The sequence below is a fragment of the Camelus bactrianus genome, chromosome 9, assembly GCF_048773025.1.
Source record: "Camelus bactrianus isolate YW-2024 breed Bactrian camel chromosome 9, ASM4877302v1, whole genome shotgun sequence".
Classification (NCBI taxonomy): domain Eukaryota; kingdom Metazoa; phylum Chordata; class Mammalia; order Artiodactyla; family Camelidae; genus Camelus; species Camelus bactrianus.
The window spans coordinates 75,827,094-75,853,106 of record NC_133547.1 but is presented as its reverse complement, the minus strand read 5'-3'; the positions used below and the strand labels follow the sequence as shown (position 1 = coordinate 75,853,106).

At 53.4% G+C, this 26,013-nt stretch overlaps 1 protein-coding gene across 7 annotated transcripts in view; it reads right to left on the bottom strand.

Annotated features, from left to right (window-relative positions):
* Positions 1–268: 268 nt before the first annotated feature.
* ZNF423 (zinc finger protein 423) overlaps positions 269–26,013 on the bottom strand; it is a 313,363-nt gene continuing 287,618 nt past the window's right edge. For all 7 annotated transcript variants that reach the window (XM_074370793.1, XM_074370789.1, XM_074370792.1 and 4 more), the window contains one exon: positions 269–959. In XM_074370793.1, coding sequence (XP_074226894.1) covers positions 930–959 — 30 coding nt within the window. In that variant the 3' untranslated portion in view covers positions 269–929. The remainder of the gene's footprint in view (positions 960–26,013) is intronic.

Below are 26,013 nucleotides of genomic sequence, written 5' to 3'. Positions count from 1 at the left end.
TCCTTGGGCCTGTTCCCCACTTCCATAAATGAGATCAGAGTGCTTAAAGCTTCTTTCCACTCTGACTTCTGTACCCCCTGCTGGCTCATCCAGTTGGCGTGCATTAGGTTACTATCCTTGCTCCTTCCCAGGGGAAGCTGGGTCTGTTGTGTGCAGGTCCCCACTGGTGCATGTGATCCATGGGAACTCACACAGGGACACACCCCATAGGTGACGACAGCCCCCACGCAGCCCTGGGCTGGGGCAGAGAGAACCAGGCAGCCGGATGCTAATTGCATGGATTCCCTTTATTGAACTGTACTAGTTACTGCAGTCAGATTAAGTCACATTTAAAAGCAGACCATCCAGTTGCACTGAAACCGATTATATTCATTACATAGTTTTAATCACTGTCCGGTGAACTGGCAAATCCAATCAAAGCATTAGTCTTTAATTAAAAAATTAAAAGGAAATATTCAGACAATAGCCAAGCAATCACATCACGATGCACAATTACCTAGAATTGCAATTAAAAAGTAGTTAACCGAAGAGGGGGAAAGAAAAACAAAAAAGAAAAAAAAAAAAGAAGCAAAGAAAAAAAATCACACTAATCCTTTTTTTAAAACTATCAATATAATACATGAAGGAACAAAGGACAATAGCCTCAAAAAGCGGGTTTCTCTAACTCTAGAAATGTAGTCTGCGGCGGAAACTCTAAAAGCACACTAGCTGTAGCAGGACAATAAAAAATACTGAGCATGGAATACTTTTAATCTCTGCCATTAATATTCATTTCCAGCTGCTTATAATAGCAGCGCCTCATGGCCAAATCATTAGAGTTTTACATCTGGGTTGCAAATGACACTTTGATTGGATGTAATGTTCAAATGGCCCTCCCCACGGCGTCTCCGGCAAGCCTTCTGCGGAGAGGTGTCCTGTCGAGCGGTCCCTCACTGTGCGTGCTGGCTCATCGTGTGGTTCTGCAAAGGCGAAGAAAGGAGACACGCATGAGGGCAGAAGAATGGAGAGCATGCCCGTCCCCTCCCACTCAGTGCATTTACACCGAGAGCCACAGAAAAGCATCTCGATTATTACAAAACAAAATGCAACAAGGAAAAAGTGCTCTGGGGACGCAGCTGCCAAGACACCACGTTGATTTGGGGCTTGGGGATCGGTTCCTGTTGCTGCCAAGCTGGGCTCCCAATGAATTTTCTTCTTTTAGACCATTCAGGTCTTACTGTGGGGACTGGCTATATGGAGGGAGAGGGGAAATGCTGGGGAGGCGGCAGGAGTTAAAAACATCCCTGTTCACCTCTCCATCTCCCTTTTGCTCTAATGATCAGGAGGAAATTATAGCTGATTGCCTGCAGGCTTCCCCCAGATCTCCCTCCTGGTCCTTCCCAGGAGCTGCTCTGAGCCTAGTGGAGGGGACAGCAGATGTGCCACACAGCTCTCCAGCCAAGAAACACCCGAGTGGCACGGACAGGCTGAGGTAGTGGGCAGCCGTGGTGCCTGTGGCAGGGGGCAGGTCACCCACAGGGAGGGTGCCTGTCCATGCAGTCACGTGACAGTGCTCTGGCCGAAGAACATTGTGTAGTTTGTCCCAATCCACCTGGGAATCCAGGCCCCAGGTGGGACCCTCTGGCCAAACGCTTGCCTCTCTCCACGGCCCATGGCATTTCCTCCCTCCCAGCTGGAGCAGGCCAACAGTGTAGATGGGTTTTCATAGGAGCCAGTGGCTTGGGGCTGTGGGTGGGATTTGGCCTCTATGAACCTACAATCTTTTTGTCTCTTTTCAGCGGTTTGTGTCCAAATCCAGACCAATCTCATCAAAGCCTCAGGTGGTATTCAACCTCATGACACCTGGAAAAAGGAAGCGAAATCCACCTGAGGCAGAGTAGCCCTGCTTGGGGGCCCCACAAGACCTCAGTCACAGGGAGCAGCTTTCAGGGATGCTCCTGCCTCCCCAGACCTGGGGCCCCCACCACTGCAGTGACTCCGCCGGGCCGGGAACCACTCCTGCAGCTCTGCCGGTGACCACTAGGGGTCAGACATGGCGCTGCGACTCTCCCGGGTGCCAGGTCTAGGCTGTGAGATGCCCGTACGTAGCTTTGCCAGGATCCCTGGGGCGACCCCCACTCCCCAGTCCAGGGCCCCAGTGGCTGCCTCTTCCCACTGCAGACACGGCTGCTGCCTCCATGCTGATGTCACCAACCCCTCCGGCAAGCTCATGGCCAGGGAGAGGCATCGCCCCATCCTCATACAGCAGATGCCCACTGACTCCCCGTGGCACAAACCACGAACCACTGCCATCCTCCTTCCCCGGGCTCCCAGGTGCAGGCCACATGGCCAGAGTTGGCAAACACACGTGCTGTGTGCTCTTGCAGGCACACCTCTTCAAGCCTCACAGCAGCCTTAGAAGGTAGGGCATAGTAAAATGAGGAAACTGAGGCTCAGACTGGCTAAATGACACTCCGTTTGGAAGCAGGAAGGGTAGCACCTGGAATCCAAGAGAACCAGGGGCTTGGGTGAGAAGGCAGACTTCCCACAGAGCCCTACACCCGCATGGGCACCCGGATCATCCGAACTCTGCTCCAGACACGAGCGCAAACTCTGCCAGCGTGGCCCGGCATCTCGGTGGGGGTGTCACGGACCCAGAGGCACAAGGCAGGTTGTCTGAGGCCACAGATGGGATGCGGCGGTTTCCATGGGAACGCCTACCCTCCAGCCGAGGCACTTCTCTGTGCACTTGTGCGGGCACAGCCAGCCAGTCCTGCGAGGAGCTGAGCCCACCCTACAGCAAACCATATTCCCAGCTCCCAAGCCTTTGCTGATTCAGTTCCTGCCTCCGCTCTCCTCCCAGTGAACCGTGCCACTCTCAAAGTCCTCTGGGCACATAGGGCTTCCCCTCCCCGCAGCCCCTCAAGGCACCTCCAGCCCACCTCCCACACATCTGTGTGCGTCCTCAGTGCCAGACTGGCTGCCTCTGCTGAGCTGTGGGGATCGGGCCTCATGTCCCCTTCTGGCCCCACAGCACTTGGCCCAGGGCTGTGCATCGTGCTGACCCAACCGTCGGGCCTCCGGTGCCCAGCGGTGGTGTGGCAGGCACTGCTGCCAGGAACGGCATGGCAGTCTCCCTCTCCCACCCTGCCGACAGCCAGTTAACAGTGCCTCGTGGCCCAGGCTATTTAGGTGTGGTCAGGTCCTTTTTTATTGGTGGGGGGTTGGGGAGGAGGAAGAGGAGGGGCATTAGGAAGGGAAATATGTATTTTCTTCTTTCTCTTTTTTGTTTTCAAATCATGGTCCCTAGGGCTTGACACTGGGTAAATATTTTTTAATCAATGGAAGGATAAATAAATGAGTAATAAATAAATAAGTCTATGGGTAGGATGTGTGTGTGTGGACAGCGGAGCGGATATTCCAAGTGGAGAGCACGGCACAGACAAAGGTACGGAAGCTGGAAGAAGCCTGGCAAATGCAGACACAGTGGGGTGAACCCAGCACAGAGGTCACACGGAGCACTGCTGGGGGCCCTGTATGCCCCGAATGTGGACGCTGTTCCACAGGCAGCAGAAAGCCAGATGATATTTGATCTTCACAAAATCTTCAGGACCACCCACCAGCACCAGGGCAAAGGGGGGTGTCCAGGGCTCTCTGGATAAGGAAGCAGCCTCTTGCCCAGATGCCAAGAAGGGTCCGGTGTGGCACATGTGGTCCAGACTGGCTCAGGCAGGCACAGAAATCCTGGATGTGGAAACCTCCACCTGGGACCATGGGTTAGGACAATTCAAGAATAAATGCAACATAGTGGGTGGAAACAACAGTGGCCTTTTCTATTAAGGAGCGGTAGCTGGTGGTTCTCCCGTTAGACTCCAGAAAGAACTTCCTCAAAGAGGGTTCTGAGACAGGAGGGTGAAACTTCCTTCCCCCAAGTTCACAGGAACCAAAGCCCACGATGTCACAGCAGATGGAAATGCTAAACCTGATGCCCCGAGGGGCCCAGCCACCAGAATTCACTCAGCACTGCGTTATGAAGTGCCTGCTGGATGCTCCGCCCTGGGCAGGGCACAGTGGAGGGAAGGGGATGACTCCAGCTGGGTCCAGCACTCGAGGGGACTGGTTTTCTTTTTTTTTTTTTTTTTTTGGACGGGGTGGGGGAGGGGTCGATGCCAAAAGACATGTATGTGATGCCCGATGGCAGCTCCAGAGGGAGCCGGGTCAAGGCCACCCAATAAGCATGGGGGTGGGGAGGCTGAGAAGCCCAGGTTCTCGGCCAGCTCCTCCACAGGCCCAGGGCACTGTCCCGGTAAGGGCGGAGGGGTGGCGGGGACCGTCACCAGGACTCACCAATCACCAGCACACCTGTGCGCTGAGCCGCTCCCGGCGGAGCCACTGCCAAGCGGCCCAGTTCAATAACCCTAAAAACCCGCGGCTGCTTCCCCCACAGCTTGGAGCTGCGGTTGGAGGGATGGGGGAGCTTCATCAAGTCTTCTTAAAGAGTTCCTTCCACCCGGCATGGTTCTCACAAGGGCATTTTGGCTTAATGTCTATTTCTCTGTTTATGCCTGTGCTATATTTAGCCCCTTCAGAGAAGGAAGAAAATCGTTTTTTAAAGATGCTACCGACCCCGCAGATGAACACTTCCCAGCACCATAAAGGCTGGGGCTGGGGTGGGGGTGGGAGCCGGCGAGGACTCGAAGGTGCCTAGAGGGGGGCGCCTGGCATCCACACGGACCTCTCTGCCTGCCAGGGAGACGCAGGTGTGGGCCGAGGAGCAGGTGAGAAAAATAAAACGGGAGAATGAGAAGGGGTGGGCGGCACTGGTTTGCGGCCCAGATCCATCCGCTCTGCGGAGCGAGTGCGGCTCTGGCGGTGGAGATTTCAGGAACCCCCTGTTCGCCTTTCGCGTTCGGGCGCCTGTGTCTGGTGCACTGGGCCATCTACCCCGGGGCACAAGTTAGTGATGTGCAAACCCTCTCTCTGTGTAAGTCATCAGCAGAAGGTTGAGGCCGAGGAGCCCTCGGTCACACCCTCGCATTCATTCACATGGTCGTTCGTTCATTCATTCAACAAACCTTTATTAAATCCCTGCTATGTGACAGCCACCATGTTTGTGACTAGGAATTCGGCAGTAAAATGACCTCGATCCCGAGACCAAGCCAGGGTACGTGTTGGGCAGCGAGGGAGCACCAGGGTCCCAGAGTCTGCGGCTGGACCATTTTCCCCAAAGCACAGACACACACTAGCATGGATGGGCCAGTCAGATTCAGGTGGGGATCCCATTCCAGTTTCACTAGCCCCAGGGGGCATCCTTGGCTTAACACACCTCCATGCCCCACAACAGGCATGTATACACACAAGTGTGCGTGCACACACACACAAACACACACACACACACTGGTGTACTCCACCCTGGTCTGCAACCAGGATTTCTTCTCAAGGTTTCAGCTCCATTTTCTGTCCCTTGGTGTGGGACCCTGCTTTGGTCTCCCTTTGATGTCCACCCTGCACAGTGTTAAGAAAAAAAGACTAGCGGTGCTTAAACATGCTGGCAGCCTGGAAAGCACTGCCGGGAAGCAGTGAGGGACTTGTCTGCATACCCTGAGGTGCACAGGCATGGGCTGCAGAGGACTTCTCTGCCCTGCAGGTCACCGTTAGCTGCTCCTCTTGTGCTCCAGCCACCCTGATGACAAAACATCTCTAAAGTCCTGGCACCTCGCTCAGTCTTTTGCAGGTGCCCCATGCGTGCTAGCCTCTGCCCCAGGGAATTGCAAGGTAGGCGAGAAGCCCTTAGTGGGCTGAGAAGGGCTGAATCGTGGGTTTGCATCCTGGCCCTGCCACTTACTATCCATGTGGTTTTGAGCAAATGCCCTGACCTCTGGGGGCTTGCAGGGGACAGAAATAACCGAGCCCACTTCCTAAGATGTCCCGAGGACTCAGGAGATGACTTGAGTGTCCTTATCTCAGGCTGGCTGAGAGTAAGTGCTCTATCCATCTCCATAAAAGGTGTCCAAGATACAGGGAGCTCTATGAGGGAGGGGCTGTTTGTTCCCTGGTTGTGCCTCCTTGGCACCAAACATGCTTCGGGGCCTACAATGGAGGCTTCATGGAGGTTCGATGGACTGATCAACCAGGCCTCTTCCAGCTCCTCCTCCTGTGTGTCCTGAGGGCTGATGAGATCTCAGGAGTGCTCTGGAGAAGGCCGCACCCTGGATGGTCCTGTCCCTGGAGCAGCATCAGCTGATAAAGGCCCTCCCTCCGTTGCCCCCTCCCCACAAGCCCCCGGCTACAACCTCTGTCCCACAATTCACCCCAGGGCACAGAGTGGGCTCTCTGGTGAGGTGGGGGAGGAGGTGTGTTCTCATTCAGTCATTCTCTATTTCCTTCCACAGCCATTCACAGAGACCCCAGCTGGGCACTGGACACACAGAGACAGCGCAGCCCCAGCCTCTCCCTTGAGATGCTCACAGTTCCACAGTGAGGGTGGGGGAACGGTACTCACTGACCCTCACTCTCAAGGGGCACAAGAGAAGGTTGGGTCCCAGGGCTTGGTCTTGCATCACCAGGGCAGATTAAGGGAGCAGAGGCACAGCCCCCACATCCAGAACATCCTACCTGCCCTGCTCACGCAGCCCCACCTGCAGAGCCCACCTGGCTTCACCTTGACCCCACGTCACCTTCTGGCTCTAGGCTGGGACAGAGGCTGTGGTCAGTCCCCTCTCCCCCATTGCCTACTGCTGGGCCCCTCCCTGGTGGCTTCAGCCACAGTGGCTCTCACAAGGCTGGCTTTAAAGAGCAGTCTCCAGGAGCAGAGACCGAGTCCAAGAACCTGCCTTAACCACGGGAAGAATCATTTCCAGGTGAAAAGGCAGCTCCTTCGGGCTAACATTGCAGCCATGCTCAGGCTGAGCGGGGTTGTGGGATTTGTTCGTTTAACACACATGGAGCCTGGTCCCGTCTGGTGGACAGAATACAGAGAGAGAGAGTGAGGCACATCCAGGCCTTTGCCCAGCTGATGGCTGAAGGAGGGGGTGAGAGTTCATAAAAAGGGGCCATGGGGAGATGATGTCTGATTGGGAGGGGCTGAAGGAAAAAGCTGGCCTCCCGGCCGCCCTTTAAGGATGGCTTAAGTTAGGATTTGCACTGGCGTGTGTCTGTGTGTGTGTGTGTGTGTGTGTGTGTGTGTGTGTGTGCGCGCGCGCGCGCGCGCAAGCGTGTGCCCACTTTCCAGGAAGATGGGACCGCCCGGACAAAGGCTGGAGGTGTGAAGAATCCTGACAATGCTCACAGCTAACATTTATCAGGTTCTCACGACGTCATTCTTCACCTTTCACTTATTTTAACTCATTTAAGCCTCATGACACCCCTCAGAGGTAAATGCTCTCATTATCCCTATTTCACAGATGAGAAAACCGAGGCACAAAGTTGAGGTCCTGCAGCTGGCGATGGCTGCACCCGTGCAGTCTGTGTGCAGGGCCCACTCTTAATCACAGCACTCTTCTGCCTGCGAAATGTGAAAAGTGCAGCATATGTTGGGGGAACAATGAATAATTCAGCTTGGCAGAAGCACAGGGTATGTGCCATGGAGACGAGCCTGGAAAGGAAGGCGGGGGCCTTATTGATGAGGCTCCTTGATGCCAGACGAGGCAGCTTGCCCTTAAATCTGGGCCATGGGGAGCCATCGAAGATATTTGAGCTGTGGAGTTACACGAGAGGCAAGGAACAGGGAGACGCGCATACCTCCAGCCAAAAAGGCCTATCAGCAGGGCTTTCATGCTCTCGTCCCCCTCGGCTTCCTTCCAGGGTACCCCCCCCCGAACCTCCCCCCCAGCACACACGCTGTATCTTTCCCTTTGGGGAGGGTACAGACGCAGGCAGCCCGCTTCCCTCTCTGCTGTGTATCACCTGGGCAGCCCCTCTCTGCTAGTGAGCACTTATTTTTAGCAGCATTTGACAATCGTCCAAGGGTCTAAGACGAACAGATGGCCTGTCTTAAAGGCTCGTATGTTCGCTAGTTTGCACTTCTGACAAACGGTAAGCGCACTCGAGAGCACGCCATAAACAGCACTGAATGAACACTCAGAACACGATTTAGCTAACGCACGTCATGAAAATTAGGAGTGAGTGATGGCCAAGGTTCCCTCTAAATGCCTGCCCGGTGACGCAGCCGCTCTCCTGGGGGCCCAGGCTCTGACGTGTACGCGCCCCACGTCCCATGGGCCCACCCAGCGAGCCAGCGGCAGCCCGTTTGCACAGAGGGCAGGGAGAGGTTTGCCCGTGTGGAAGTGACACCGTCCTTGGCATCAGGAGGGTCTGGAGTGAGGCTGGTGACCCACTGGCTCGGGACAAAGCCTGAGATGTCTTACGGGGCCAAGGCAGCTCCTGCACGTGTGGGGATGTGTGTGGGCTTTCCCAGCCCTGCCTCGCAGACAGCGAGACAGGCTGTCGTCTGCCACTCCAGAGCAGCAGGAAGTGAGCGTCGCACCCGCTTAGCCAGGGAAGTCTGTCTCTAGAGTGGGAGCCTCAGTTCCCCCAGAACTCCTGGTGTGGAGGGAGATTCCAGCTTCCAGGGAGCAGAGGGGTTGGCTGGTTTTGGGGGGCGGAATCTGCTGCTTTCTGGTGGAACACAGAGCAGGAGCAGTTTCAGGGACCTAAAGTCACCTGGGGGCATGTGAGGAAGAGCCACATGGCCCTGACTGCGTCTGCTGGAGGTGTCCCCAAAGGAGCTGACCATCTGCTTTCTGCTCTTAGCACCCCAAGCAGGGAAGCAAGTGCCCCCCTCTAAACCCCTCTCGCCAACGCCCAACAGCACCCAGGACACATGAGCCCAAGGCGGGCGGGATCCATGAGCGGGAAAAACAGCATCCTTCGAGTGAAAATGTGGGAGAAAATGTTGTGAGAAAAAAAAAAAAAGCTCAATAAACTCCCAAGGGGGCAGGTTCTGTACTGCTGTGCTTTGGAAATAAAACCCACCGGAGAATAGATTATTAGGAGGGAACTGAAGCCTTCTATTAGGAACTCAGCCCGTAAACAGGCTCCCATTCACAGTCACCCAACAAAGCAAGGGAACTAACAATACCCGCCCAGAGGGACCATGGGCTCCAGGGAGCCGCACTTCAGCACGCAAATGGGTCCAGGCAGCCTGTCTGTGAGCAGAGAATCCCAGGCAAAAGCCTCGACTGTAGATAGCCGCTGCGCACAGGAAAGCGAGGGGCGATGGCCGTGTCACAGGTGGAGGAAGGTGAAATCTTTCCAGGGCTGCTTACAGATCTGCCCCTCCTTGGCGGCAGGCCTGACCCTGAGCCCAGAGTTAATTTGACTACCACTGTTGCTGTTTCTCCAAAGGGAGGTGGGGGTCCCTGGGGGCCAGGGTACCTAGCAGACTCAGGACTAAGGGCGGAGAATCAAGGGTCCTGGCAATGGTGTGCCAGGTGACCACAAGCTCCTTCTATGGACTCTAGCCCCACTCCTGGGTGGGGACACCATGTTGGCCTGTCACGGGTCACTAGGAAGTTCATTCTGAGCACATCAGCCAAGGGTCTGCTTGGAACCAGCCCCTGGGATTGATCTCAAATACAAATGAAGACATGCTCCCCTGCCCCCCACAAAGCTTGAGTGAAACCCCTAAAAGATATGATTCCATCCTGCTGGAGCAGGGCGGGAGTCTGAGCGTACATGCCACTGCAGAGCCTGAGGAGAGACCAAGGTCCAGGTGCTGAAATTCCATTAAAGATGGCGCTGGAGTAGTGGAGAGGGTGTAGCTCAGTGGGAGAGTGTGTGCTTAGCATGCACGAGGTCCTGGGTTCAAGCCCCAGCACCTCCATTAAAATAAATAAATAAATAAACCTAATTACCTCACCCCCCCAACCAAAAAAAAGTATCAATTAAAAAATGGCGCTGGGTGAATGGGGTCCCAAAACCAAGAGAGGGGTATCTCATCCCACCTCAAAACGTATCTGCTGCTCTTAGTGGTGGTCAAAAAAAATGTGCACAGAACTCTCTGGAAGCCTGAAACATCCTATCCGTGGGGCCCCAAACTCACAGTAAAGGTTGAGATACTGGGAAACAGTGGCTGATGCCAGGAGACCTAGCTGCAGGGGGCAGGGCTCCTCTGACCTGGACAAAGGCCTCCTGGTCGGGTCCACACAAGTGAGCCTGGCCCAGGCCAGGTGCAAAGCCAAAGTAATAAGTAATCTCTGTGTCACCCGAGACCCCAAGCCTCGTAAGAAAGGGGCAGCTCCAGGCAGTGACCGCCCCACGGGAATGCAGGCCCAGTGCTGCCAGTGCTCCTGGTTCTGCAGGGAAAACTGAAAAATCGAGATTTTTTTTTAATAGAAAATATCTTGATGTTTAAAGCATGATGCCGCCAATGAGAACATGTTTGCAGGTCAAATCTGGCCCTCGGGCTGCCAGCTTGAGGCTGCTGGTATTCTAAGAGGCCCTCAAGACGCTTGAGACATCTTCCAGTATAATGACTGGCTGATGCCTAGGGCGGAGCGCGGGTGGGTGGTGTCATCAGATGGCACATGGCTCGTTATAATTTAGGGTCCTCGCCTGAGGGAATGAGATGTGGCACCTTGCACGGTTATGTTCTGAAGAAGAGGATGGAGGGTAGAAGATGAAGTTCTGTGTGGCCAGCGTGGTCCTGCAGGTCCCAGGTGCCACTGCCTGGTGGGTGGGGCCCACCACATGGCCTGAGTGTTTCCCGGTGGGCCGGGTGCTAGCAAACCAAGGAAACCCGCCTTCCCTAGGGTCACCCAGGAGTGACAATGTGGCTGTCTCAAGGAGGGGGACCAGGCAGCCCCTCCCTCAATCACTCGAAGAGAGCAGCACCAGTTTGCCATATCCACCCCGTTCAAGATTCTTAATGATTATCCCCTCATACCTTCCTTTCTTCCAAAGAACTTGAAACTCCTCCCACCCATCACCCACCATATCTCACAGGGGAGAAGGAGAGAGCCAGGTACTGTGGGGGACTGCCACTGGGGGCGCTTGTACAACAGGGCTCCCCTTCCCTCCCTCACCTATGCCCACCCTCAAACACACACACTCACAGAAACCCCAAAATGAAATGCGCACACACACATACTCAAGGATACCCCGCAGTCACACATGCACATACACACGCTCATGGATACCTGACAGTGAAACACACACACACACGTATAACACACATTCACAGATGCTCATGGACACCCCACAGTCCCAGGCACGCACGTGCGTGTGCACACACACACACACACACAGAGACATTACACAGACACCATGCTGCAAAGTGGTTCAGGGGTTGGTTATTGTTATTTCTGGCCTTTCGTCTCCCCACGCCGTGCAGCTAACCTTCCCACACTCACACCACTGCAGGGACTCCTCCTGAAAGCCCCCGTCTGCCGATGACACGGGTTCCTGTCGGGGCGCCCTCTTTCTGGCTGATGAAGCATCAGGGAAATAAAGTCCTGTGAGAGGCACGTCCCGGGTTCTCTTCCAGGAAGCAGGGAAGTGGGAGATCTCTGCTTAGCCCCGCAGTGGGTTCCAACCACACCCAGAAGAAACTCAGGCCCTGGACCCCAGCTCCCAGCCCTGACAGTCCTACAAGGTCTGGCGCCTGCTGGCCCTGAAGCCTCAGCTTCTCCCAGCTCCGCAGGCAGGCCAAGCTCCTTCCCAGCTCGGCCCTCACAGGGGCCACTCCGCTGCCCAGGATGCTCCCCCCAGTCTTGCCAGGCTCCTCCGCATCTGATTTCTGTTCCCTGGGAAAGCCCTTGAGCCCACGTGATAAGTGACCCCTGTCTTGGGGCAGCTCGGCACCTGCACAGGTATCTTTCCAGCACTTTCCTCAATCTACAATGACAGGATGTTTCCCTGGCCTTTGAGAGGCCATAAGCTGCAGGCAGGGAGCTCATCTCTGTCCTCTGCTGGGCCCCGTGTCGGCTCAGAGCCCACACTTGCTAATGACTCAGTGAGTATTTCTGAAATGACAGCCAGCGAGCTATTGTAGTGAGGCAAAGCCTCCACTGACAGGGCTGGGGAGAGAAGAAATAGGGTTGCCCTCTCCTCCGTGTCCCCCGCCCAGCCCAGGGCACATTCTACTTTTCTCTTAGAAGTGGAGGGATCCTTTGAAGACGTTATGCTAAATGCAACGAGCCAGTCACGGAAGGACAAAGACTGCAGGTAGGATTCACTACTGTGAGGGTTCCAGAGACAGGAAGTAGAATCATGGTTTCCAGGGGCTGCGGGGAGGGGGAATGGGGACTTAGTGTGTAATGGGGACAGAGTTTCAGTTTGGGAAGGCGGAAAAGTTCTGTGGATGGTGTTGATGGTTGTACATCAACGTGAACGTACTTAGTTTCCTGGTACCCATCTCTCCTCCCACTGAACTGTCTACTTAAAAATGATTAAGATGGCAAATTGTATGTTATATGTATTTTACCACAATTTAAAAAAATTGGGTGGGATCTTATGGAGCAAGAGGCCAGGTGGGAGGGTGAGATGTCGCATTCTACACCAATAGCTGGTGCAGATGGCAGTGCAAACCCTGAGCTGTCACCTTCATGACTCTGGCACCAGGGTTGGAAGCTGGAAGTTGCACAGACTGTAGCAGCAAGACACAGCCTGTCGAGGCCTCGGGTGGATGGGCGGGACCTGCAGGATCCAGGGGTCACATCACTGGGGGGCACTGGCCGCAAGACCATCTCCACCTCCGTGATGCACAGGTGCCCAAGCTTATCGCTATTGTCAATGGCACGGCTCCCGGCACCAGGTCACAGAAGAACAGAGGACCTCGGGAGACCTCTGGAACCGGGAGCTTCTGCCCTGAGCAGAGTGGCCTGAGCCTCGCTGCAGAGAGAGGCCTCCCTTGCAGTCACTGCCAAGTCTAAAGGACTGGGGCCCAGACCAGCTTTCACACCCTGCTGGATGGAAGCATTTCCTTTGCTGCTTCAGTGGGGAAGGCGGGAAGGCACACACGAGCAGGAGGCACACCTCCAGGCATATTTTGCCATGTTGGGGGGAAAAAAGTGGGAGGGAGTTTTTCCCTTTAATTTTTTCTGAAATCTTTCTAGGCCTTTACAGCTTTAAATGTTTATTCATTAAAATTTGATGAGAAAACTCAGCTCCATATATAGCCATCATAGTTCACAAGCCAAAAAATCAGGACAGATAGCCAATAGCTGGGATGGAAGACTCGAAATCAGGACTGTCCTGGAAAATCTAGGTCACACGGTCACTAATTATACAGAACACATATGTTCAGTCCCTCAACTAAACCAGTGCTTTCTGGTTTTATAAATGATATTTTAAAACTTTGATCATATCCGTTTCTTCTTTTCTCCAAATTTTTTGCTAAGACTTTCCTGCGTCTTCAAAATTTCTAAAAATTCACCCCTGCAGATGGAGAGCTGTTCTGGCAGATTATTCTGAGGATGGTCCTCCTCAGAAAACATGGCTCATCACCCCCCAAAATGTCTTCCAGAGCCCACGCGGCCCAGCCCCCTTGCTGACAGCCCCCCAGGCTGCAGGGCCAGAAGTTCTGGAGACGGACCTAATTTGCTGTGATGAATTGTGTGCATGCACCAGCGATCAAAACTGCAGCTGAGACCGATTATATTTAATGATCGCGAAGGTTCTTATGAAAACACTTGGGCGTATATTCTTGTCCATTCGGAGAGGACGTCCAGTCTGGCACAAAGCAAGGGGCTAAGGGTGACCCCCTAGCACCTAGAAAGGCAGGGCTCCTTGGGAGCGGGGCCCACTGACGGGGCTGAAGAACACTGTGGCCCAGCCTGCAATGCCTTGTCTGCTCTCTCGTACACACTCAGCTTCCAGCCAAACTGTGGGCACGTCATCACTGCCCACACACCTGCCCCACCTTGACCAAGAGCCCTACGCCCCCTCTTCCACCACCAGAACTTGCTGGTTTCCATGAGGCAAACCAAGGATCATTTAGATCCCCAGTCCATCCTGTCCCACTCAACTCCCCAGAAGGGTGTGTGCATGCATGTGTGTGTGTAGGGGGTATGTGCAGTTTTAGGGTGGGAGGAGGGTTGGGTAGCAGTTAAGCATGGAATTAAGAGCATGTGAGGAAGGGGTCATGAAAGCTGTGTAGTTCCCAGCACTCAGCACTCAATAATGATGGATGGCTGGATGGTGGATGAGTGGGTAGATGATGGATGGATGAGTGGATGGATGGAAAGATGGATGGTACATGAGTGGGTGATGGATGGATGGATGGATGAACAGACAAGTGAATGTGTAGATGAATGAATGGGGCAGGTGGGTGAATGGGAAGAGAAAGAAGAGTACATGAATAAATAAACGGGTAGGAGGGTGGATGGGTTGGTGGAAATACAGTGGGCTTTGGAATTCAAATCTAGCTTTAGCCACTTAAAATACATATGTGACCCAAAGTAAGTCATTTTTCTAAGTGCCTGTTTACTCACCTGAAAAATGGGACAAATAATATTTGTTATGAGCTTCAAATTAGGTAACACATGTCAAAATTTTTACTATATGTAAAGTGGTACACAGACACTTAATAGTGTCATAATCAATGCTAACCACAAGGCTTTGCCATCCCTGTCAACTCAAAAGCACGGGTGACTGCACATTTTTGATGTGGCAGCTTCAAAAGGAAGGATGGGGAGACTGAGATGGCACTGTAGGGATACAGCTGTTGGTCTGATCATCCACGTCTGGTTTCAGTGGGGGAACCTGTCACTGAGCTGGAGAGCAGGGAGCCCCACCTGTCTCCCTCTTCAAATACCCAAACTCAAATGGGTGGAATACACTCCCCACTCCCACCCCGGGCCCTGCTCCCCCCAGCCTCAGTTTTCAGGTCTGCAAAATTTCTAGTGTTTCCCAGCTGTGGAGGCGCCAGGGAGATAATATTTGCAAACTGTGAAGTGTTGCAACAGGGCCTCAAACTCAGAGCCCAGGTGGGTAATGAACCAGGTGAGGCCGACCAGGTGTGGGGTGGGGTGGGGGAGGGTGTTAAACCAGAGATCACATCCCCGTGTCTAAAGAGGACAGCTGATTGCTGTCATGCAGGGCTGTGGTCCAGGGGCTGCCAGGTCTCATTTGCAGAAAAATCAAGAAATCTAGCCATTTAGTGTGGTGGTAAAAGGGACAGAATCCGGGGCCGGGGGCCTAGGTCCAGCATTGACCAGCTCTGTGACCTTGGGGAGTTAGTTAACCTCTCTGTGCCTCAGTTCTCTTATTCCAGTAATAGAGGCATTATGAAGACTGAATGTCTTCATGCATGGAAGTGCTAAGAACAATGTCCGGCACTTAATAAGCACTATATTAATGTTAGCCACTATAATTATAGGAAATCTCCACTTTGAAACATAGACAACCATGTAAAGGTTCTCAAATCCCCAGGGCCACAGACTATACGTTTTCACCCTCCACCCTGTAAAAATGCTCAATGTTACTATAATAACGATATTTCTCTGGGTGTGTCCTCTCCCCTCCGTATGAGGGGAAGCTGGATGGGACACTTCTCCATCATTCTGGAGCACCTGACGGGAAGGAAAGGGTTGGCATGCTCCCTTATCCCACAGGGAACCCCGATCCCTGCCCCAGACAATTTCAGCATCTGGCTTCCTCCTCACCGTCCACCATGCTTCCTACCCAAGCCATATTTTATCTCTTCTAAGACTCCAAAGAATATAAGCTGCCCCAGTATTTGATGTATCACAACAAGCAAACACACAAAAAATGACCAATTAAACTCTAACATACAAGTGAAGTATTCCGATCTAGGAATGAGAAAAAAAAGCTGTGCATCTTAGAATATGTCAGTGGAATATGCTAATAGCTACCATATACTGAGCTCCTGCCGGGCTGCCTGGTCTTCATACGTTGTCTTTACATGTCCCCAGTTGTCCCCATTCTACTGATGAAGAAACTGAGGCTCAGAAAGGCAAAGCAACGTGCTAAGTTATGCACCAGGTAAGAGGTGGTGCTTGGATTTAAGCCCAAATGGCTTGGTCCTAAGGCTACCTCCCCCCTTCTCACTGTCCCCTGCCCACCCTCCCTGCCTCCTGCCACCAGTGAAAGAAGACACCAAACAGAACCTGTCGTCTGCACTCGCCCATATCACAGCACACAGCCCTGGCTGAGCCCTAGCCAGTCCATGCTTGATTCTGTCTAAACTCCAGAAGCAGAACGAGTTGGGCCATATCCGTTATTGACACAGCAAAATTAATTTCTGCCGTCTCCTCCCTCTCCCTCCACGCCCGGCCCCCACCCCGGCCTCTCCTGTGAGTGCTGACGCGCGGCTGCTGACTGGCGCTCCCGAAATGCCAACTTGCATTTCTCATCATTAATTTCCTTCTAAATGTCATTAGTAATTGTTCCTGCTCGACCAAAGAGTGCCATCCGGGCTTCCGCCGAGAGCACCCGCTTCTCAGCTCTCCACCGGAGGGGGCCAAGCACCCCCAGCCACCCAGCCCTGGGTGGGGGCAGCCAGCCTGCTCCCAACAAGCGGAGCAGACAGACTGTGGTGCCGAGAGACAAAGCAGGCCTCCTTTTTCACACGTGTGGGGCTCTGCAGCAGGAAAAAGCCTGCGCCCGGTGTCAGGGCAGTGGGTCAATGCTCAGGCTCTACAGCCAGACTGCCCAGGCTCAAATTCCATCTCTGCCACTGCCTAGTGTGCCTCAGTCTCCCCCTCTGCAAAATGGGGAGAGCAACCACTTTGGCCTCAAAGGATTGTCCTGAGGACAAAACAGGATAATCAATGCAAAGATCTCCCCATCATCCCTGGGGTTGATCCCCACCCCTCCTGGCCTCTCAGGCTCGGCTCTGCCATTTACTGTGTGGCATGATCTCCAGTCTCCCATCTGAAAGTGGGACAACGACATCACAACAATTCTATCCCCGTCACCCCTCCGTTAGGCCCTCCTGGGCCCAGGCACTGTGTCCCGTGTCTCACAAACAATACGGGGCATCCCTGCGTTAACCCTCCCTGAGAGGCAGCATCAACCCATTGCCCAGGTGGGACGGTGAATCTCAGAGGGGAAGTCACATGCCCAAGGTCACAGGGACCTTGAAGACGCAACTGACATTCACACCGTCTGGCCCCCAAGGTCCTGGGTCTTTCCTGTACATCGACTGCCTCTTTGTCTAAGTCAATGACGGGGGCAGGGCTTTGTACGAGGCCTGGGAGCCCTGGACCAACGTGCACCCACTCTTCTAGTATTGTTGTTTCTAAGAAACTGAAGGCATTCGGTCCCGGCTGGGACAGCGCCGGCAAGGGCTGGGCTCACAACACATACAATGGCCGCCGGCTTCAGGCTCCTGGCAGCTCCCCCAAGCCCATCTGTCACCATGGCATGGTGCCCCTCTAAAGTTGGTTGGCCCCCCGCCCTAGGGCATGAATGACAGGCTCCGATGGGCAGACGGGCAGCCCGAGGCCGATTCCAAGTGCCATCTCTGCCCAGAGCTGGCCCTTGAGGGGAGCCCCCCAGCCCCACCTGGGCCTCCACACACTTCATCGCTCAGGCCGGCAGAGCCCCGGGGCTTGCGAGGGCATCTGGGCACAGCCAGGCGCAGGCTTCTCCTGGGCCTGTCCCTTCCTTGTTCCTCTCTGCAGTGACCACGGCAGCCACAGCTCACTCAGAGCAAGGCATCCACGTGCCCCGGGAGCCGTGCAGCCTCTGAGTCACCCTCTGGAACTCCTGCCCTCCTGGGAGGTGAGGCCTGCCTGCACCCAGCACCCAGCGGCCTGCCTTTAGCTCCTAAGGGCTTGACAGTCACCAGCAAGCCCACTGCCCCAGCCTCGGGGCCGAGAACACAGACACTAGCGTCAGACTGCCTGTGTTCACAGCTCTGCCCCTCTAGCAGCTGGCGAGCCTCAGTTTACCCACTTATGACATGGAGCTCATAAGATGCCACACTTGTGGGGCCACTGTGGGTTCTCAAAAGACTGCACATGTGGAGAGATGGAGTCAGGCTCCCAGACTACATTGTGGTGATGGGTGAGGGCCTATGTCCGGCCGCAGAAGGACAAGGAGCAGCGTCAGTGCTCACCCCTCAGGCTTCTCCAGATGCAGACGCTAAACCACACACGGCCCACCAGGAGGCTCACCTCCCCTAAGTGGTGGCAAGAGAGCATGACGGTGACAATGACGATACACTATCCTGTGAGTGGGAAAGGCCTTGCCCCACTCAAGAGTGCATCAACTAAGAGACAGATGGACAGGCCTGGAGACACAGCGAAGAAGGGGCAGAGCCCAGGCCCCCGGGACCCCTGCAATGTCACATGGGGCCCGGCTTTGGGTTCTACTGGCTACAGTAGCTCTGCTGAGTGAGACAGGACTGAGATGACAGGCTATGATGCTAGGTTCTCGTGCAGCGTATTATACTAGGTTAAGCCACAAACGGAGTCAACACTCTTCCTGTCTGTCCTCATCAGCTCATTGCTCCTCTCCCCGCGTACTTGAGGGATGGAGGCCTCTCTGTGTCCCCAGCACCGGCACACACCTGGCACATGGGAGGTGCTCAGCCAACACTCATGGGCTGCACTGAGTACATCCCTGCACAACGGGCTGAGAAATGAGTCGTGAAGCAATGAACCAAAGCCCATGGGCAGCAGAGCCTGGTTACAAATGGTGACAAGAGTGGCAGATCCTTACTGAACCCGGATTCCAGCTAGACCAGGTGCTGAAGGTTTTACAGACACCACTGCCTCTGGTCCTCCCAACACCCACAGGAAGAGACTATTACCCACCCCACATCTGCTGAGGATCAGAGAGGGTCAGTGACTTGCTCAAGGTCACACAGCGGCTCGGTGGACAGGGATGGGATTTGCAGCCAGGCTGTGGCACACAGTGTGGGCACGGCACTGCCGCACCATATTGCCACAATGAACAGAAATTGGGCTGTGCTGGGTTCTGGTTTCCTGCCCTAGTGAGGAAGGCAGGACACACAAAGGGATCACACCCTGAAATGTGCAGTAATGACCTACAGGAAGCTTTATATTCTAAGTGCTCTCCAAGTGCTTTCTGCACGTGGACTCTCCTTCACGAATCCCGAGGCAGTAGGACCTACTCCATTGCACAGACTAGGAAACTGAGGCCAGAAAAGTACAAGCATCTGCAATAATCAACAGTGGAGGTGGGACAACCTGGGGAGGACTCCAAAGCCAGCAACAGGTGCTCACTGCCCGGCCCCACTGCTGGGTGTCACCAGACACCTCCCTCTTACTCCCACAGGCCAAGCCCAGCCAGGCCTGGCTCTCCCTGCAGGGGTGGGTGCCACAGATCGGGCTATCTTTAAAGCAGGAACGAGGAAGACGGTGCTCCTCACAGAACACTCAGCCAAAGAGTCAAATGCTAAGTATGTGCCTAGAGCACTTTCAATTTTTAATTATTATTAGTTATAATTATCTGGCTGGATCTGACAGCAGCAGCGCAAAGAGGCAAGGAAACTGGCTCCTTGGTTACCCATCTTATAAGGACCAGAAATTTAGAAAATTGGGCTTCTAGAATCTGCAGTTGCAACATTCCTTCTTTTCCCCCTTTCCTTGTTTGTGTTCTCTTTCCTTTATTTCTAGGTGCTAAAGACTTTCTAGGTGCTAAAAACAAATATGGTAAAACATGGTGGATGGGTGAGTGGATGGCTGGCTGGCTGGCTGGCTGGCTGGCAGAAAGAGGCTCCACCTCCAAAAACTCACATTAGGGTTGGAAGTCAGGTGCAGACATGTTGTGACAATCTGTACAGGCAAGGGATCGGGGGTTAAATGCAGGGCTGGAGAAGCCCAAGGAGGGAGCACAAGGGAGGCCTTCTCAGAGAAAGGACCACTCGAGCTGGGGCCTGAAGACTGAGAGGAAGGGAAAGGTATTCAAGCAGAAGACTCAGCAAGAAAGGTGCATCCCAGAAGCCGAGACAAGAACAGCCCACAAGTACAGAACAGGAGGCTGCTCACCCCTCTCTGACCCGAATGCCCTTTTCTCTGTTCCTTAGACTCCCCAGATCTGCCCCTGCCTCTGAGCCTTTGCACTGGCTGTTCCCTTTCCTGGTAGCTCCCGGGCTCTTCCCCACACTGGCTCCTTCTCAACCTTCAGGACTCAGTTGAAATGCCAGCCTTCCTTGACCACCTGATCTGATTTTTCACCCTCAACGGTCCCTCCCCCGCACCCGGACACAGATGCACACATGTATGTGTACACACACTTCATTTTCTGTCCCAATGCAATGTGTTACTGTCTTCAAAATCCCACAATCTGAAATGACCTCATTCATGTATTTACTGACGAATCATCAGTGTCTCCTGTAGAATGTCGGCTCCATGATAACAGGGACCAGTGTACAAGCCCAGGGCCCTGGGTCGGCGCCTATAATAGGTACTCAGTAAATGTTTGTTACATGAAAATGGAATGAGGGGAAGGGTAAAGCAAACATTCACAAAGGCTAAGAAGCAAGGGTTCCCCTGGAGTTCAGACCACGCCCCTGGCTCACAGATACCTCCCCCTGGCTGGGGACTAGGATTCAGCCTGGCAGGGCCCAGCCTGCCCCATTGGAAGGGCTCCAGGTTGCTAGTTAGAATACCTAGCTCTGCTTTTAATCAATTGTAATCATTTAGCTGGAAGCGGCGTGATTAGGCACACACAAGCAAACAGCGTGAACTAATCCTTTAAATGCACCCGCTCCACGCCGGGCTGGCCGCTTTGCCACTGCGGGCCCGGCTCAGGCAGTGCTTCCTGCGGCCCCGGGGCTTTGTCAATGAGGAAGCCGAGATTCCAGGGCACCGGGCCGGCCCACCGCTCCCCACAGCCTCGCCCCATCCTAGACAGTCCAGCAACAGGAGACCTTTCCCTGCTCAGCCTCCTGTGGCAGCACCCAGCAAAGCCGGGGAAGCAGGAAGCTGGCAGCACGCGGAAGCACAGGGTATTCTGAGGTCCCTGTCTCCACGACTGGACCCAGCCTTCCTCTCCCCAAGCCTGGCCTGAGCTGAACTCACCCCCTTGCTCGTCGCAGGAAGGTTTGCAGGCTCCTGGCCGTGAGCTCCAGTCTGGCAAACAGGGCCCGGGCCCCAGGGTGCTTCCGCCTGGGCCCACCTGCCAGCAGGTTCTTTTGCATCCCCTGTTCCTGCTATTTGTGCTACCTGCTTGGCCCAACTACTAAAATAGTTTCTGGGTCCCCTGACACGGGGCTTTTTATAGTTCAGCACCGCAGGCCTCATTTAAATCTATTAGCTCATATAAATGGCAATTCATTTAAACTTTGGAGGGTTTCTGTTTGCCTTGGTGGCAAAGACAATTTGGCTTTGTGAGTGGCTCTGACATCTGCTAGGGACCCTGGGCAAATCACTTAACCTCTCTGAGTCTCAGTTTCCACATCTCTAAATGGGGATAAGAGTGCCTACTCCCCAGGACTGTGTTGAGACAATCCACGCAAAATGCTGAGAACAGGCTCACACGGGATCCACCCAGGGTGGCGGCTGTTACGACTTCCTGTCTAGTTTCGGCGGGTGGGGGGTCCACCTTGAGTGTCTGGGAATCGGCGCCCCTCACCCCCCTACTGCCCCTGCATTCCCTCAGTGACAATGAAGAATGGGGCTGCGGCCAGGCTCTCAGGAAGGGGAGAAGGAAGAGCCATCCTTGCCTTTGTCTGTGGGTACAGAGGTGTCCACGGGGATTCAGAGACAGCTGGGCTGGGCGGGCAGAGCCTGCCCCTCCCCTCAGGTCAGCTAACGCCTGGCAAGGGGCCCACAGGGCCGCAGGCCTTCATCTGCTGAGGCCCGAGGCTGGAAATGCGAGGCCAACAGCCCTGCCGGTTGAGACCGGGGTTTACAGCGTTGTCTCCCATCCCCAACTAAATCTGCATACCTCCCTCCACTGAACCTGGGGCGCAGCTGGGGAAACAATGTCCAGGGAAAAGGCCCAGGCTAAAGGCACTCGGGAACATGTAGAAAGGGGGACTAGAAGCCCCGCCTCCGGCCCCCACTGCATGCCCTTCCCCCCTTGCCTCAGTGCTCTGCACCCAGCTCCTCCCATGTCCCCGTGTGGACCTCTGGGGCCCATGGCCTTGACATCCGGCTGGGCGCTACAGAAGGAAAGATTTAGTCTCCCTTTATTCCAACTTAGGCCAGAAATCATAAAATCACAGCAAACCCCAAGTGGAGGGGACCCTAAAAAGTCATCTGACCCTCAAATGGCTAATACTAATAATATACTACCACTACTAATAACAACAATAATGCTAATAATAAGGTAATAGTAATAGTAAATGATAATAATAACAGGTAGTTGTTAGTAATCACCAAGCTCCTCCTACGTGCCAGCCACTGTGCCAAGGGGTTTACAACACAAGTATGAGGTAGGAACTATTAATGCCCCCATTTTACAGATAAAGAGACCTGCAGATGATAAATGATGGAGCAAGGCTTCAGATGCAAAGCCACTCTCACAAAGACGGTGCTCCCTGCCTCCCCCTCTGCAGCATTTCAGACAAGCACTCTGTTTGCACACCTCTACTGACAGGGACCTCACCACCTTCCATTTCTTCCATTTGTAGACAGTTTTCCCAAATAGCGGACATCTGTAGTGTCTACCGGTCTCATGCTCCCCTTCCCCCGCTGGTTTGAATTGTGTGGCCCCATCTCGGGCCACAGCTCATCGGAGCGGGGTCAGACAGCTGACCTGAGCTCAGCCATGAGATTCCCACTCCGGGGATCTAGAACCTGTTGCCTGCGCACTGGCTCTTAACCGCAGTCACCGTTTCTGGGCTAGCTGGGTGTTCCTTCTGGCTACTTGTGAAACAAAGTCCCCACACTAAATCCCCTTGGTTGAAATACGCAGGTATGTCTGTCTCAGCAGAATCGACAGAAGTCCCCGCGGTACCAGCCACCTCCCTCCACATATAGAGGAGCTGCAGAGAGAACATGATGCAAGGCAGAAAGAGGCAGAGGCAGAGCGTCACTGCATTGATAAAGGGCACTTGGTTCCTGGGAATGGGACCACTGAAAACTCAACGGCACTTTCTGCTCTTGGCATCCAAAGCCATGCCTGTGTCACTATAATTTAATTTTCATCTTGCTAGAGCTCTCTCCAGAGAGTGATGCCTGAGTCGTAACCATCAGAGACCAAAATCTTGAGTTTCACCCACTACCAGAAATCTGGGGGCCACTGGAAGCAAGCTGAGAACCCCTGGTCCCGACAGAGCATGACACACTTGAAGATGACTGTCCCGCACTCCCACTGCAATCCATCCAAGTCTCCTCCTGGTGAAACAGCTCTCCAAAAGCTACTCGAAGCCAGGCTCGATGCCCACAGCCTAGCACCCTGCCTGGGCTGAGTGGGGCATGTGTGTTGCATCTGTGTGTGTGTTTAGACGAACCTTGCTCAGGCTTCCCTAACTCTCCCCGCCTCCAACCCCTCCACCCCCGCCTCCAGTCCCTGGCAAATATTGGTCTGTCTTCTATTCCAATATTTTTGCCTTTTTCCAGAATGCCATGTACATAGAACCACACAGGATGGAGTGACTTGATTCTGGCTTCTTTCACTTGGCACTTACAATTCACCCCTGTCGTTGTGGATAGCAGTAGCTGCATTTCATTGCTGAGGATGAGTCCACTGTATAAATGTATATCTGTCTATCCAACCACCGGGGAAGGGACCATGGCGGGGGGCGGTTCCCATTTTGGGGCCATTATAAATAAAGCACTACGTCATTCATGTAGAGGTCTCTGTGTGAGCGTGTTTTCAGTCCTCTGAGATTAACACCCAGCAATAGGATGGCAAGGTCACAGGTTTACTGAACGTTTAACTTTGTAAGAAACGCACAAACTATTTTGCCACGTGGCTGTACCACTCTGATTCCCCCAGCAACATAGGAGTGTTCCAACTGCCCCTCCACACCCTGGCCAGCACTCGTGTCGCCATTTTTTGGTTTTTATTTTAGTTATTCTACTAAGTGTACAGAGCATGATGTCGTGGTTTTCATTTGCTCTTTCCACATTACTAATGATGTTGAATGTTTGTACGATCTTCTTTGGTGAAATGCCCAAATTTCTAGCTTGTTTCTTTTCTTTCTTTTTTTTTTTTTTTGGTTGATTTTCCCCCTTGGTTATGGAGTTGTGAGAGTTTTTTTTCCAATATGTTCTAGATATAAGTCCTTTATCAAATATGTGATTTGCAAATATTTTCTCCTAGCCTGTGACTTTTCAGTTCTCTTAATAGTGTGTCTCAAAGACTAAACTTAAATGTTGGTTCAGGATGTAAATCATCCTGCTTGTTCCCTGCTTGTTTTCCCATCACAATGGGGATAAAATTCAAATGCCTTTGCTGTCCTACAAACCCTGTCATGACCTGGGCTCCATGCACCAGCCCCCTTCACACCCTCCCCCAACTCACTGCTTCAGCCACATGTCTCCTCCTGTTGTTCCAGCAACACACCTAGCTCACACTGGCCACAGGGTGACTCATGACTCTCTTTCACACACTCTTTCCCTCTTACCTTCTAGGCATCAGCTCAAATGCCACCTCCTCAGAGAGGCCCCCCCTGACCATACTCACCAAGGTGTAACCAATCTTGCCTCCTGTTATGCTCTAGCCTATGACTTGGTTTTATTCTCTTCATGTCATTGACCACTATTGGAAACTGTCTATCAATCCCTCCCGAATGCAGGCCCTGTGGGTGTTTCTTTGCCTCATTCACCACTGTCTTGTCAGGTCCTGGATCCAGTGCCTGTACATAATGGGCCCTCCGTATACATGCTTTAAACAGATGAATAGCAACATTGTGTCCCTTCTCACGCACCTGTTCAAATGCATCCTGGTTTGTCCAAAGTCCTTTAAATTAATCTCAGTCTTTGGGCAGAGCCAGCTGAACTCAGAATTAAACAGCACCTCCCTCTTTCTGGCAACTGTGCTCTTATTAATGCATCCTCAGAGAACATACCCTTTGGAGGCAGACCCGTCACTCAGACCAGATTAAGACTGCCAGAGCCTGATCCCATTTCTGTTACCTCTATATCCACAGCAGGAATTCTGGTCCTACAGTGAGGACAATCCTAAATCTCATACCTTCTCAAGACCTCTCAGCCCAGAGTCGCTTGTGCTCACAAATGTTAGCTTCCCCAATTCTCCCCGCAGGACCTACATGACACACAGCCGGGAGAGCCAGTCAAGACCCCAGCAAGGGCCAGGCTCTGTCTCCTGCTGCACCACCCAAGCCCCCGCATGTTACCCTGGGGGATAACCCACTTGCCGGCCAGCCCCAGGTTCAGCGTAATGATGATGAAATTTTCATTGCCTGAATAAACCTCCTCTCAGAAAAACCAGAAAATTGCTCTTCAAGTCACTTAACAAAAGTCATTATTTGCATAGATTTGGCGTTGCGACAACACTGCCACATTTAAATGGTCTGTAATTAAAATCATTAATTGCAGAAAATAGTGACTCATGAAGACTATAATTTAGTGAGGTTCTCGGCATTTGAGGATCTGCCTTAAAGGTTGATGGGGTGACCCAGGGAACCACCAGCTCACGCAAACCACTCTGGTGTCTGGGACATCTGCAGCCCCAGGTGGGTGTAGTTGAAAAGAGATCCAGTTTGAAACCGCAGCTCCCTAAACCCTTGCATCACAAGGTGAGCCTCCAGCACAGGGATGCCAACGAAGCTGGAAAAAGGTAGGATGGGAAATTTCTCTAGGAAAACCTCAAAGCCAGTGAGGAGGAGAGCAGTCATCCCTCTCCTGGTGTCTTGGACAATGCAGGGGAACCAGAGGGCTGAGCGAGCCCCAAGCTTAAGTAAATCCTAGTTTATATGAGCTAGTGTGTGTAAAAGAGGCTTGTGTGTTGGGCTATAAACAGCTTTCGTTGTCTGGGGACCTGGGGCCTATTTTGGTAGCTAGGCCAGGCAGGTAAGGTAGGTGGAGGTAGGGTGAGGTGTGCACAGACTGCACTTAGGAGGAAAGATGCATGGCTTATGCATGAGCAAGTCTTCCTGGATGGACGCCGATCAGGGCTGGCACCAGCCTCCTGAGTCAAATATGAGCGGGGGCAGCTAGCTGTCCCCTACAGGCCTCAGTACAG